The sequence below is a fragment of the Chiroxiphia lanceolata genome, chromosome 4, assembly GCF_009829145.1.
Source record: "Chiroxiphia lanceolata isolate bChiLan1 chromosome 4, bChiLan1.pri, whole genome shotgun sequence".
In the NCBI taxonomy this organism is placed as follows: domain Eukaryota; kingdom Metazoa; phylum Chordata; class Aves; order Passeriformes; family Pipridae; genus Chiroxiphia; species Chiroxiphia lanceolata.
In genome coordinates this window covers 8984355-8998953 of record NC_045640.1, presented here as the reverse complement: position 1 = coordinate 8998953, position 14599 = coordinate 8984355, and the positions used below count along the sequence as shown (strand labels likewise).

General features: G+C 39.0%; 1 protein-coding gene across 4 annotated transcripts in view; it reads right to left on the bottom strand.

The window, feature by feature from the left end:
- NSD2 (nuclear receptor binding SET domain protein 2) overlaps positions 1-14599 on the bottom strand; it is a 74280-nt gene that overhangs the window by 46578 nt on the left and 13103 nt on the right. For 3 of the 4 annotated variants that reach the window (XR_004356557.1, XM_032685061.1, XM_032685063.1), the window contains exon 2: positions 12710-13335. Coding sequence is in view for 3 of the 4 variants with exons in the window: in XM_032685061.1 (XP_032540952.1) it covers positions 12710-13306 (597 nt within the window). In the remaining variant the exon portion in view is untranslated. Of the gene's footprint in view, positions 1-12709; positions 13336-13810; positions 13885-14599 lie in introns of those variants that run through there. The other variant, XM_032685062.1, reaches the window with a different exon arrangement.

The following is a 14599-nucleotide window of genomic DNA, read 5'->3' as shown; positions in this document are numbered from 1 at the left end:
ATTCTGGGAATTGCTCTGATGTATTTAATAGGTATCTCATCAGTAAACAGTGAGATGAAATTCCTGGTATATACTTGAGAGATAAGCAGCTGTAGGACACCAAAAGTCTCTTCAATACTTCCTCTCAAACATTTTGGCAAACCACGAGCACAGCATTAAATACTCGAATATTTAAATTCTTTAAAAACATTAGGAAATCCTAGATACTGGAAGGCAGTCACATGTACAGATTTTACTTCGGTATCCAGATTGGGTTTTTTTAACTATTGATGGGAGGGGAGGAAGAAAGCATTTCTAAACAAATTTGCCATCCAGTCCTCTGATGGCATCGATGTTCTTACAGGACAAGAGCTGGAACTTCTTTATGAGACACTTATACTTTCCGTATTTTTAAGGAATAGGAGATCACTGTCAAGTTACATAGTGGTATAGAAAAAAATGTGGCTTGCAGTTTCTTTTTCCTCCAGAAGAAAACAGAAATTGGTGTTTAGGGAAGTTCGGATTCCTAACAATATGTAGTCAGACAGCACAGGGCACCCGACTGCACCTGTGGAAGATGCAGAGGCAGCACCAGAAGCACAGTCCTGATGGGCTGTGTTGAATGCACCAGAGGACAGGGAATACCTTGTCCTGCAAGAGCTGATCAATTCTTTCCGTGATGATACTTAAGCAAACAAAAATGGAATACTCCTGGTTTAGAGTCCAACTGTAAAGCAAGGGCAGATCACACAAAATCAAACTATTTTAAAATACTCTACCCTTCAGTTTTTGGCTCTTTGTGTCTTTTGATGACTTTTAATTTCTTGAAATCGGTCTCATTTCTAATTAAATCTCCTACTCATAAATGTCAACAGGCTTTCTGTGCTGCAGAGGAGCACAGAACAGTCTTTGGTTGCTTTTATTGCTAAGTAAGTCTGGACTGCTCTGCATATGCCCCCATCTCATTACCTTTTATTGCAGTTTTGCCAGAATTAAAACACATTCACACATTTAATTGCAGGATTTCCCCTACCTCTCCTTCCTTAAGTATAGGCAAGCTCTATAGCCTGAGATAACTATCACCTCGGTCACCTTAGCCCCAAACTTCAACCAAGTTATGCTAAACAGAAGAAGGAAACAGCTTGTGATAATGTTAATTTTCTACTTTAAGGAATTTGAGGGTTTTTTTTTCCTTTTCAAACACTAGACTGCAGAGAAGTTATACAAATCAAGGCCAGGGTGAGCAGGTGATGACTCCCATACAGACCAGTCCTAACACTGAATACACAGGCCATTCCACAGGCTCTGCACTACTCACCATGGCAGACATGGAAATTCCTGACTTTCTGGATTAGCATCCTAATGAAACACTTACTCTAAAGGCAGTTAGATGGATTTTAAGTTTATTTTGTCCAGAAGGACGTGGAGTGTGAAATGATGTAATTCCTTTATAGCAACTGAGTTTTTCTGTGACAAATTATGCCTTGAAGAGTACCAGCATACTTAAAAGCTCATCTGGGCAAGCAGCTGCAACAGGCTGAGAGGGACTGAAAAATAAAAGAAAATTTAACATGCCTTTACTCTTCCCTTAACATTTCACAGATTTGTTTGTGATTTCTCTCAGCACTTTCATAACCAATGAGTGACAGGCAGATTGACAAGAATTTACAACACTGCTGTCAGCATTCTATCAGCCCAAAGAAGTGGCTTGGCCATAGAAAATACTAGTATTTAATTAACTTTGCCTACAAGTGATCAAAAGAATCCAGTCAACTTCCATTTACTTCTGATCTGCCTAATGAATATGGTGAGGCGAGAACACACCATGAGTGATACGTCACTTCAAAGCTTAAAACTATCTTAAAATGACCAAAACCAAAATGTATTTAAGGACAGCATCTTTACTGAGAGCTTTGGGTTTATTTGTAGACTCTGCTACAAAAACACCCTGATGAGCATTTACTAAACAAGGGTCAAAGGTAATTTCTTTTTTATAAACACCCAGAAGCCTTACTAGGTGGTGTCAGACAGATTATCCCTTTTAATCAGTGGTAAAGACAAAAACTTGAAAAATTACAGAAATCATAAAAAAACCCCTTTACCTTTTAATTGCCATAAAGAGATTAGACAAAAAACAATGTTGAGAACTGGTGAAGAATACACCACAAGAATTTAATATTGGACAAAAAAAAGGAGAGAACCATTAATACGAGGGAAGACAGTAAATGCTCTCCTCTGTGTGACATAACTGGAAAGTACATATTGCACAGCTTAAGCTGCAGATATCTGGTATTTCCCTTTCTGTTTTCATTTTCAACTCAGTTTCACTCTGTACCAAAGAACTTCCACTTTCACTATAACAGAAGGCCCAGCTACAAACACAGACTGCTGGAGGTCCGTTTGCAGGCCAGGATAAAAACCCAAGCTACTGGCACTACAAAGAAACTAAACCAAAATAATCAAGGTCCCTATGCAATTGAAATGTATTTTGAATCAAAGTTAGAACACACCAACTCAGACAGTCAAACGTGTTTCCTTCCTAAGGAAAAAGGTAAGATTTACTATGGAAAAGCCAAGACTGCTTGATGACCAAACCCACATGTTTTTCTGCTCCCCCTATCTGCTTGTCCTGTGCCTCAACCACTAATACTCCGATTTTTTATCACGGACTCGTGCAATGAAAATAAAAGTAAAACTGTTTTGTCTTGTCTTTGCCTCTCTATCAGCACACATAGTGAACTAAGGAAGTGGAAAATTCAGGAATTTCACTTGACAAAAGACAAATCAACATGCAGTCTTCAGGCAAAGGAATGGAGGGATGTAGCTACTTTCCCAATGAGTGATGTCCCGTCATTCTGGGCAGAGAAATGGCTGCTTCTCACTCTGTGACTGAGGACAAAAATCTCATTAAGTCAAATCACTTCAAAATCCCAAATTACAACTACAGCTGATCAAAATCAATGCAACTCCCTCAATGTACACTATTTTTCAAATGAGAAGGGTGGTAACTTAAGTCTGTTAAGAAATGGCCAGCGCTCCTTCTAAATGATTCTGTCTCTAAAAATAGTGTATTCTCACAACCCTAATTGCCTATGTTTTTGTTTTTTTTTTTTAAAGATTATAATTCACATGGTATAGTAAAACTGTTTATCCCAAAAGGGCCTTAGAGCCCCTGTGTTTATCCAAACAGCTCCCACCTTCTGGGATCTGTGGTGTGTATATTTAGATACTAAATGACAAGTAACTGAATGCGACAGAACAGAAATGAAGGGGTTTTTACTTTGTTTTGTTATATTCTGTTTATTATGTAATGGAAGAATACTGTGCAACTACATATTCGGCAAACCACTGCCTACAGAGAGAATGTTTCAGGCAGAAGAGTAAAGAGTAAACCAGAACCTCACAAGAAGATTAAAGGAAAACAGATTATTATTACAAAATGGAGAAGGATGAGGAAACACGAAGAAAGAAGCAGTGAGCTGGCAAAGTTTTATGTTCCATCTTCAGTAAAACAGAAAAGGACACTTCAGTAGAGCATCCAAAGACTGCAGCCCTCAAAAGACCATTGCATCCACGTCTGCACAACTAAATCTGTAACACCCTCATAAAACATACGACATATTATGCAGTGAGGTAATGACTCCTGAGGGGCAAGAGGACCTGCAAAGTCTAGAACAAAAGAAAGCAAACAAACTATATTCTAAATATCTTTGTTAGTTTTTAGGATTTCTAATTGTTTTATACCAAGCCAGAGATTTAACTAAACCCCTCCAAATTCAATTACGAGAGCAATTACATTAAATGTATTTCCCCAAGTTATCTTTTACTTTCTTCTATTACTAACCGCTTAGTCCTTTTCTTCTACCACTAAAAGGGGGTCAAATCTGGCAGTGTGAAAAACTATTTGCAGAAGACACTAAGTTTTCAACTTCCTGACACAACCAGGATTCACTTATTTTTCCTCAATGTGCTTAGATGGTAAAGCTATAAAATAAGAAAGAATATCTCTACAGATCTCTGAAAAACTCTTCTGTGCTGGCTGAGGCTCTTTGAACCCAAATATAAGTTTTATGACAATAGGTTTGTTTCCTCTATTTCTTTCCACTAAATTCATCTAAAGCAGTTTGTGGACAGCAGGAGTACTACTATGCAGGACCCTCCTCTCCAGGAGGGAAAGCAAGCAGAAGACAAAAATTCATTTAAGTTTAGAGAGGGATTCACAATGTAGATTAAAGGTTTTAAAACAAAACAGAAGTTCAAATTTGTCTTTCAAATCAAGCAGTAACCTCCTGGTTACATTTCAGTTCTTTTTTTCCTGGTTTTGGTTCCCTCATTAGCAAGCCTCCAGCAGATCAGAAAGTTTTTTAAGATGCTTTTACATTTAAAAGCAAATCTGTCTATTCAAATCAGCAGTATTCCTTTACACAAACACTGTTTGAGCATGTATTTTAGAAATAAACTTAACACGGTATTTTAGTAACTAGGATACTTTCAGAGTAAAGAGCTGAAGAGAAACAGATTCAATCATTCACAGATAGATCCAGTAAAATGCAAGTTCTGGAACACTTCCCAACCCTCGATCTTTCTTAAAAATGTGGAGAGTAGTTTCTTTTAGCTGCTCTACTGAACTTCTGCATTTACATTTAGATGACCTCTTAAATTGTTACTGGCTTATTAATGAAAGGTTCCATGTTTCAGAAATTTAAATTAGATAAGGCCTGATTGGAACAAATAAAACCACCTTTTATACTGAGTATTAGAAAAAGATTCCTGCCTACATCCAGCGTCTCTAACCTTCACCCACCTTCAAAGGTTTAAACTTTTGATGTGGTATCTGGGTATATAAGACAGTGTGGATATGAGATGCTACAGAAGCCTGGAAAAGCATAGCTGTAGAGCCACGAGGACCTTTGGCATGGGAAACAATTATTTCTGAATAATTTCCATATGAACTTCACACAGGATAACAGAACGAAAGCTAAATCATCTCAGCATACCTACAGATTTTCAGAATGCCATATCCATATGTATTTTGTTATCTGCATGTACCACAGTTTCACATACTTCAAGATCAGAATCTGTATCAGGGCCTTATTCTCAGCACTCTCCTACACCCTTATAGAGTCCAGTAGCAAAGAGTTTTCCAAGACACCTTCTGAACAGATATCCTCTTGGCAGGTCCCAGACACCCAGGGCAGCGTGGGTAGATGTTCTGAATCCTAATATTCTTGGTAGAGAACAGAAAAATCCAAGCCCAGATAGCACTGCCAACAGGCAACTAGATTTACAGAATACTGTTTCCTGATTAAGGCAGAGACTTATCTCTACCTTTTTTTTCAACAAGAAGACTTCTGAAGGCAGCTGGCTAAACCTAAACAGAGTAAATGTTGATTTGGCATAAAGGGGCTCTGTTAGTTAACTAATAATTTGACATAATCCCAGTACTACTCTGCCTTTGAGATTAGACCGTTAAAATTAATTCCCACACCCAAAGGCAGGCACGAAAGGTTTCCATACAGGTTGTGCAGTTACATGTAGCTGGTAGGGCCTCTTCTTCTACAGAAGAAATGCAAGAACAGTGGTTAGTAAGCCTGGGGCAAGTGGGAGTTGGGGGGAGGAACCAAAAAAACTGGACAGACATTACCTTGATTTGGCAAGGCTGAAGCATATTCCTGAAATATTCCTTATTTTCAGCAGCATTTTTCAGATGTACAGAAAACCTGGGAAACCCTAACCCCATATGAATATTAAAATAGTGCAGTCATTGCAGTAAAAAATCATGATGCATGTGATAAAAGTACTATCAATTCCAGAACACTAAGATGCCAAATTGTTTTCCTTCTTTACAGGCATCCTCAGCACACACTGAAGTTGACATTTATTTAACAAACAAAAAGACCAGCAAGAAAAAAAAAAAAAAAATCAAGTTTTTCTAGCACTAATTGCTGCTATGAGGCCACAGACTCACTTCCCTTCCTCACACAAGTGCAGGGCTTGTTTACCAATGGTATAAGCAAGATCAAGCTTTTCCTCTTGCAGTGAGCTTCCAAAATAAAGCATTTTTATAAAGTGTCCTTCTGAGAAGGGAATTTATTTTTTATTACTTACAACTCAAGAGTTTTAGTTATTGCCATTTTATGATGCACAGGAACACAGCTCCTCTAGGTACTTTGGGTATTCACAAAAAGCAGAAATGTAAGTTAGCCCAGTTGGACTTATTTATTTATAATAGGAGGATAATGAAACATGGTAATAGGCAAGCATAAAATTAGTATCTGTGAACAAAAACCTCTTTTGGAGGTCCTAAAGTTCATCTGCCCTACATGAAATTCAGCCCAGAAAAAGGGAACTTGTAAGGGAGGCTGAAACCACTGTTCCAAGACAGATCAAAATATTTTGCTTTTGCTACTCTGCCTAAGGGTTACTACGAAGTATCTTTCTTTCTTGACAAGAGGGGGCTATAAGGGCCAGAAATGACATCTGGTGCAGATCACTAATGTTTCCCAAATATCTGCCTGTAAATCCACCCCAGTAACATAACCCTGAACTGTAGGTCTAACTCAGCTAAATACAAGACTCAGACATGAATTATTCTGGTTAAGCAGAACACAGAGTAGAGCGACAGAAAGGCTTTGACATATCTTGGATCAAAAAAAGCAGCGAAAACAAGCAAATTCCTTGCCACACAAACCCATAGTGGCCAACACCATCTGGAGAGGAGATGCTGAAGTTTTTAATTATTTAAATCATGACACTACCTGTGTCATGACTGAGAATAAACCTGGTCAACTTATAAAACCAGAAACTGCTGTTAATCTCTCAACACCACCTGCTGTTGACATGTAAAGGGAAGTTAGTTCTTCCAAAGAGGGCCTGCTCACCACATTATTTCATCTGTCATGTCCACCATAGTACCCAAAAGACCAAAATAAAAGAGAAAAAGCCCTGGAATGCACAAACCAACGATGAGTATGAAATAACGCAACAGTTCTGACATTCTTTGAACTTGAGTTAGTTACATCTGGTCAGCTCTTTTCTACAGAAAACTGGCTCAGTGTTCAGAAGCAGCCAGGAATCAAACACTATGCATTATTTCTAATGAAACAGAATGAAACTGAGAACAATGTAGAAAACCATTAACATGCCACTGTATGCATTCACAAGATATCTGTATTTTGAATGTCCTCTACTGTTCCAGTCCTCATTCTCAGGGGGAAAAAAAAAAAAAGATAGGATAGGAGAAGCTGAAGGGCATCAGAGTTCAGAAGCAGGACAATAACAAGAAGTAACATTCTGGAATGGCTCCTGTATGTTAAACAACACACTAGGGCTCATCAAGTTGAAATTAAAAATAGAGTAGGTTTGTAAGAAATCTATAAAATTATCAATAATAGAGAAGTTTGACCATGATCTCTATTTCTATTACTATGAAAGAATCAAGCAAAACATGTAGGTGGCAAATTGAAAGGGAAAAAGAGCTGCTCTATTGTTTTATTATTTAATGTCATGGATGCAAAAAACTCACACTGACTCAAAGAGAAACTGAGGTCTCCCATGAATTTAGCCATCTACAGCCATTAAATATAAAGGCACCAGCTCCAGAAACCTCTGAGTCACAAACTGCTGGAGGCCGAATATATTCAAAAAGAGCATCACTCCATGATTTGCCACATCTACTCTCTCTATTATGCCTCCTCCACTGATCCTCACCCCGAGGTGAGGTGCTGAATTAAACGGCTCCTTGATCCAACTTGGTAGTGCTATTCTTAGACAGTACTTCTGTCGACACTTCAAGATACTATTTCATATTTGATTTGCATTCTCCCACCAATGGGTTTATGAAGAGAGAGGACGAAAAAACGTATTCAGATAATACACACTGAGACGACAGTTTTACGTAGAAACTGTGCTTAATTCAGCCACTTTTACATACAAGAACAGGAAGTCTGGTATGGAAAGCCTTGAACAAATACTCAAACGTTCTGCAATTAATTTTGAAGCCACACTGAGAATACTCACAGCTTCTAATCTCCCCCCAAACCAGTATACTGTTGTATGCTTTTTGGTGTTTCTTAAACTACAAGCAGTTCTTTAAGATACTTTTCCAATGAGGCATTAAGAAAAAACAATTTAAAGTTCCAAAGTAACAATTACTGCAGCACATCATGAGCTGCTTAGCATTAACAAGTACTCAAGGCTTAGCTAAACTTAATCCTTTACTAAAGGCTAATGCAAAACAGTAGTTCAGAAACTCTTCCAAAAAGGATAAGAAGTTATTTCTCTTGTTCCTGAAGGGATCACCCTGAAGATATTTTTAGGATTACTCCTACTCTTTTGAGATTCTGGTAACATCAGCCAGACAGCATGTATTATCACTCACCTGAAAATAGGATCTGATATCTCAAGAATGGAACAATAAAAAGAAAAAGGTAACTGAGTTCATTTTACCCTACAAATACAGATCCTGTGCATATTTTATGACACGTTCAGCAATTGTGCTTGGCCAGGAATTCCTAATAACTGATGATGAAAAACAATCAAGTAAGTCCTTCCCCTGAAAAAGACACATTTATTTTACTACAATTTTTCTTTTTACTTTTTCCTAAATTAAAACAAGTCACCTCAGTATCTGCCTATAACAGATACAAGAGGGTAATCAAACATCAGATGAACTCGGCTCTCCAATCTGACAAAGGGCACTTGTTGGTTTGTGCTCAGCTCTACTGATCGGATACAAACAAGCACCAGAGCAACATCCCCACCTTCAGTGGTCCCCATCTTCCTGTATTTAGTTACCACAGGCACATTCAAAGCAGCAGATCATCCTCACACTGCTTCTGTTCTATCCTTAGTGGGTTTATAAGTCTTCACCTGGGAAAGGCACTGTAACATTATGTAGGTATTTGATGTAATAGATTTGGCCAGAACAGTTTTTCTCTGTGATGGTGAAATGGCAACATAAACACAAGACAAGGACTAATGGAATTTCTCCAGCAATTTGCAACTGCCCCCCCTGCAGCTCCGGCAAAGTCATTCTAGGCTGTATCCCGCACGAAGAGTAAAAACCTGCCAAGTTTCTGGTGTACTACTAGAAGAGCACTACAAGAAAACTGGATGGGAAGCTATGTGGAAGGTATAGCTTCTGGATCATGTACATATCACACAGCTGGAAACCCTAAGCTAGGAAGTAGAGCGGTGAGTGGACTTCCAGATTTGTTCTTGACACAGCGCTGCTGCTTTCTGAGCTACTGCACCCGTGCTGGGAAGCCAGGCCAGGAAGCCAAGCCAAAAGGGCAAACTGCCACTTGCAGGCCCAGCCCAGCTTCTGCAGAAAGAGCTCAAATGTGCCAGGATCACATACTGAGCTGCTCTCAGGGTCAGAGAGCACAGATCTACGCTGGGAGCCACAGCATGAGCGCTGCAGATACATGTACTCTCTCTCTGTTTCCCTCTGGATTGCTCCAGGAATCAGACTTGGATTACTTCGTATTAATACAGAAAGCACATCTCTGCTGTTCTACTCCAAACACAGGCAATGAGTAAGAAAAACGCAGGCAAGTCCTCATTCCTCACTGAACATTGCAAGAATTGACGAAAGCAGTGACTCAAAAAGCAGCCACCACAAAACCCAGTCCCAAGGCATCCTGCCGCTCCCACGAGCAGCTCTGGCACGTGAGCAGCTACTGGAGCCCATGGGTTTGGCATCAGTTCAAACCCCTAACATGTGACACCCACCACCTATGACACAGAACATTCAGGGGTGTAGTGCCTTGGCATTAAAGTTGATAAACTGGGCCTTATTAAAAGAGGTCTGGATTTTAAAGCAAACTCCTCAGGTGGAGAGATACCGGGGTGGAGGGAAGAGGGGTGAAAGGCAGGAGGGGAGGGAGGAAACAGCCACGGCTTGTCCCACTTCCTCTCCTTTACCTTGGGAAAATGAGAGCAGTACAGTTGTTTCTCAGAGGCCTGGAAAAGGTGGTGGTTATCAACAGAAATCTAACTCTCATCAGACCCAGGCAGATCACTTTTATTCCCAACTGAGAACTAACCTGCAGCTAAAGTTTTAAACAGCCTTCATTTCTGTTAACGAAAAATGCCCAAACAAGAACACCCAAAAAGAGAGCACTGGAACATTTGTTAAATGATATGCCTCTCACCTCAGCACCACAGTAATCTGCTGTGTCCATCAGACAGAGATATAATTACCTTACATAAAAGGCAGTATTTGAACCATGGTGATTTTTGCTAAATCAAAAGAGTAAGAGGTTGGACAAAAAAGAAATTGAAAGCCCAGAAATAAAACCAGACAAACAGGTTCCACATTAACCTGTAACCTACAATAAACAGGGATCTGAGCGCAAAATTCATCAGCTTTTACTCCAAGAATATTTACCTAATTTCCACTTTGCAGCCACAATCAGCTATATAAAACCACAGTATGATGCACTAACATTAAGGCTTTGGATGCTGGCCATGAAATAACAGCTAGAGCAGGGGCCTGGAACCAAACAACACCGATACTAAGATGTTACAGTTATCACCACAAAAAACACATGTATATCACAAGTTTTCATGTGGACAAACATTTGAAAAATCTCCTTCACATGTTCCCTCATACTATGTTTTTCTTTATTTTAAACCTGTGCAGTTGCAAACCTTCCTCATGAGAGAAAGAAAAGCCTCGAGATTTTTACAATCAAGGAGTCACATCATAAAATAACATCTTGCGACCTTTAAATGCTTTTCCTTTTGACCTCTGTGCTTTAAAGTGCACTGTGATAGGAAAAAAGAAGCCAGAAGCACGACCCTGTTACAAAGTGCTCTGAAAAGAATAGGGCTGCAGTATTGCAAAGTCTGATATCAAGCAGGTGGTTGTTCTGATTCAGTAGTTTGGTAGCTCACAGGTTTGGCACAGGAGCAAATAACCCTGTCGCTCACCAACCACTAAGTCTCAACCACTCTGGGGGAAACAGTGTTGACACAGTTTTCTCCTCACCATTTCTGGACAGAAGGCAACTCAAAGAAGCCAGACAAACATTTCTTGTAGTTTTAAATAATCCACACACACCAGGAAAAAAATAAAGGCCACCCTTAATGGACAACCAATGTAAAAGGCATAAACGGCAGAATAAACTGCATAGAGGGACACATTAAACATCTCCTCCTCTTTCTAAAACAAAAACGAACTAACAAACACACACAAATATGCTCGAGTTGTTGATGCTAATAAATATACCACCAATAGAACCAAAAAAGTCCAATTTATCCTCATTAATAATGAACTGGACAAAGAATTACTGACTGTGCCTGCATCTTTTACCTGAGTAGTGATTCGGAAAAGTCTGAACCAGTTAGTGTTAAAACATTCTCCTTAACAAAATTAAAGAAAACAAACCCTTTAATAACATCCCTGAAAACATCAGTATGGATCATTCTAGGATGAATAATATATTCAGACCATAAATAAATGATAAATATTTCTGATACTCGAAAAATGTTTACACAGTTCTGTGAACTCATTAAGCAGTTTTATGGAAAAGAAGGGTAAATAAAATAAATAAAATAAAAAAAGGGAATGGAGCAGCTGCATGTGTGATTCTTCCCTGCATGTGTGACCTTGGTAGAAAGTAAGAATCAATAGTGGTGGATTTGGCAGAGCTGGGTTAATGGCTGGACTTGCTCTTAGAGGTGATTTTCCATCTCTGTTTCTATGATTAACTAGAAACCTGTGTTTGACAGAAAACTGTAACATACATTTTGTGTTTAAGGTGTGTAAAATCAGGACACAGTAACCAGCCAAAGCATTCATTAATGTCTACCATTGTTATACAACACTATTCTGAATTAGTCACTGAGAAACTTAATATACACAGAAGTATTCCTGCTATGTAGGGTTTTTCTTCCGAGATAAAAGTATTGCAAACCACCTTCCTTTAAATGGAGTCTAGAAACAAAAGCTAAATAAAGGGGGGTGGAAGGGCTGCCAGCAGCATTCTTATTTATAACCTGGTAAAACAAGTTTAAAAAAGCAAAATATCCAATTTTGCCCATGTTTAAAAGAAGCAAAACAGATGAGCTTGACCACAAAAGTTAATGACACCTAATCCAAATATCTAGATGTTTTCAATTAAAACAATTCACTAGGTTATAACAAGCAAACCCAGCCCTTTTCAGGTGACAAATATGGGTAGGGACTCCAGTCCAATTGCCAAAATCCGATGGTAAAGAGCGCAGTTCATCAGCCAACTGACTGCTGAGTATCTTTTTATTTAATTCAGAACAAGGAATATAGAAATAGCTGGTTTTTTTCTGAAACATCTGGTTATAAGGAAGCCAGAATACCTCACTGTCCAGCAGTTAAAGGCCATATTTAAACTTAGAGGTACCCCCAGCTCCCTTGCTCAGGTGCACATGCTAACTTGTCTTGGCTTCAAGTCTGGAAGAAGTTTCTGTTCATACATCTCATACTTCCACATGCCCTGATTTGCTCTGGAGACTTATTTTACTGCTATAGAAACAGAATTTATGGGGTACTCTTAGGCTAGGGAAGAAACAGGGACCAGAACTGGAGTGCATCTGTCCTCTGTTGAGAAAAAGAGAATCAGAGAAAGTGACCTGTCTGTGGGAAGCACCTACTGAAACACCTGAAGGTGAGCAGCACATGGACACTGAACTTCCAGTCTGATTAACTAACCTTACAAAAGACAGAATATAAAAAACAAAGTACTACCTTCTTTTCAGTGGGGCTTGAAGTCTTCGATACTAATGCTGCTTCAACAAGACCCTGCTCAAGTAAGGAGTCATATTTTATGCTTCTTTTTCTGTTTCTCCTCTCCTTGTTGGTTGGCTTCTGTTCATTCTCCTCTGACTGAGACACATCTGCACCGTTGTCTCCACAAATGGAAGATTCAAAAAGAGGCTTTCCATTCATGTAGGTTTTAGTGATTTTCAGCTTTATCTCTGGGGAGCCATTCTTGATAGGAGTAGTGTTGGGTGGTGTTCCAACTCCCTTTATTTCCTGGGGTTCAAAGCGCAGCTTCGCATCCTGGGCCCCGGACTCGCCATTGAACACGCGGGAGGTCAGATCTTTCAATTTTTCAGCTGGAATGAATGGAAGAGTCTCATGGCCATTATATTTTTGCATGACCCCTTCCTGCAGAGTGGCAGAAAGTTGTGCTTTGCCCAAGTAGACGGAACATTCACGATTCACTTCACAATTCTGTGGTTTCCCATTGGTATTTCCGAGGATCTCTGGTACCTGCTTCATTTTGATGTATTTAATTTTTTGTGTTAACAGTTGAGAACTTCTTTTGATGCTAAAGTCCATTCAGCCCAGATGTTTCCAGTCTTACACTGCTATATTAAGACAAAAAGAGAGAGAATATTTTTAATACAGAAATGTCAAAAGCTATTAAGTATACAGATATATGTCACCACTAATATAACATTCAATGTACTTCGTTCAAGTTTTACTAAAAAAAGCGTTGCTTACAATCTTGCTCAGCACATTCTACGATTTTGCGATCTTCATAACCAAAATACCTCAATATCTGTTAATATGCATTACAAAAAAGTCCAAGAAAAATAGATTGATAAATCATCAATGTTATTAAAACAAATGCAGAAAGCAAATCAGAGCTTTAACAACATGTTAGCCACCTACAGCATGAGTCCTGCCCACATTAATTACACGAAGGTACAGCACTGTTTGAAGCTAGTAGGAGTTAGACCTAAGATAATATCATTAATAACAACATAAACCAGGTGTTTTTATTTCTAAGACGTTGTGCCAGCACTAAAACCCCACAGGCCATGTTCCTGTAGCACCTACACCATGGACAGCAGCATCACAAGCTTTATCTCCCTCCCTCTACAAATAGGCCTTCAATCTTCCACCAAAGCACACCTCCTGAGGAAACACCACAGGCTCAGTCTCCAAAGGGTTCTGCCTATATGAGCAAATGAAAAAGTGCATTTTGTGCCAAGAACACCAGCCCTAGCCGATCCTTTTGGCCAGTGGTCATACTGTGCAAAATTTAAATGGTCAAAGCAACTCTGGAGTTTCAGATTTTCCATAACAACAATATCATCTAACACCCACTTTTCATACAGAAATCTGCAAACATGCCACAAGCTAAAACTGCACTATTAGCCACCCTAGGCAGGCTCTCCCAAGGGTTCTAAAAGCTAACCCTGCCTATTTCAACATTATACCATTGTAGCAAACAAATGAATTTGTTAGAATAACTCCTTTGTGCTCCTAGACCAGGTAGATGATGGTTTCAATTTTTAAAATTCATATGCATAGATTCTTCACATTACCAGGTCCAGTTTATACACGATACAGAGAAATACCTCATCATAAATATTATGAAATCTCAGCACAGCAATCATCATATCCATGCTCAAGGTAACCAATTTCATATATGATTAAGTCCAAGAACTGTCACATCAAATCAAAAATTCATCAAATCTAGTCTCACATGCTTCCAAAAAGTACAGTAAAAACCATGATGAATAACTATTGAATTGCCAGTTGCTATGGAAGAAATCACTTCTGAATCCATCACCTTGTTTATTAATGCACACAGTAATGATGCTTACAACTGCAATATTCCTC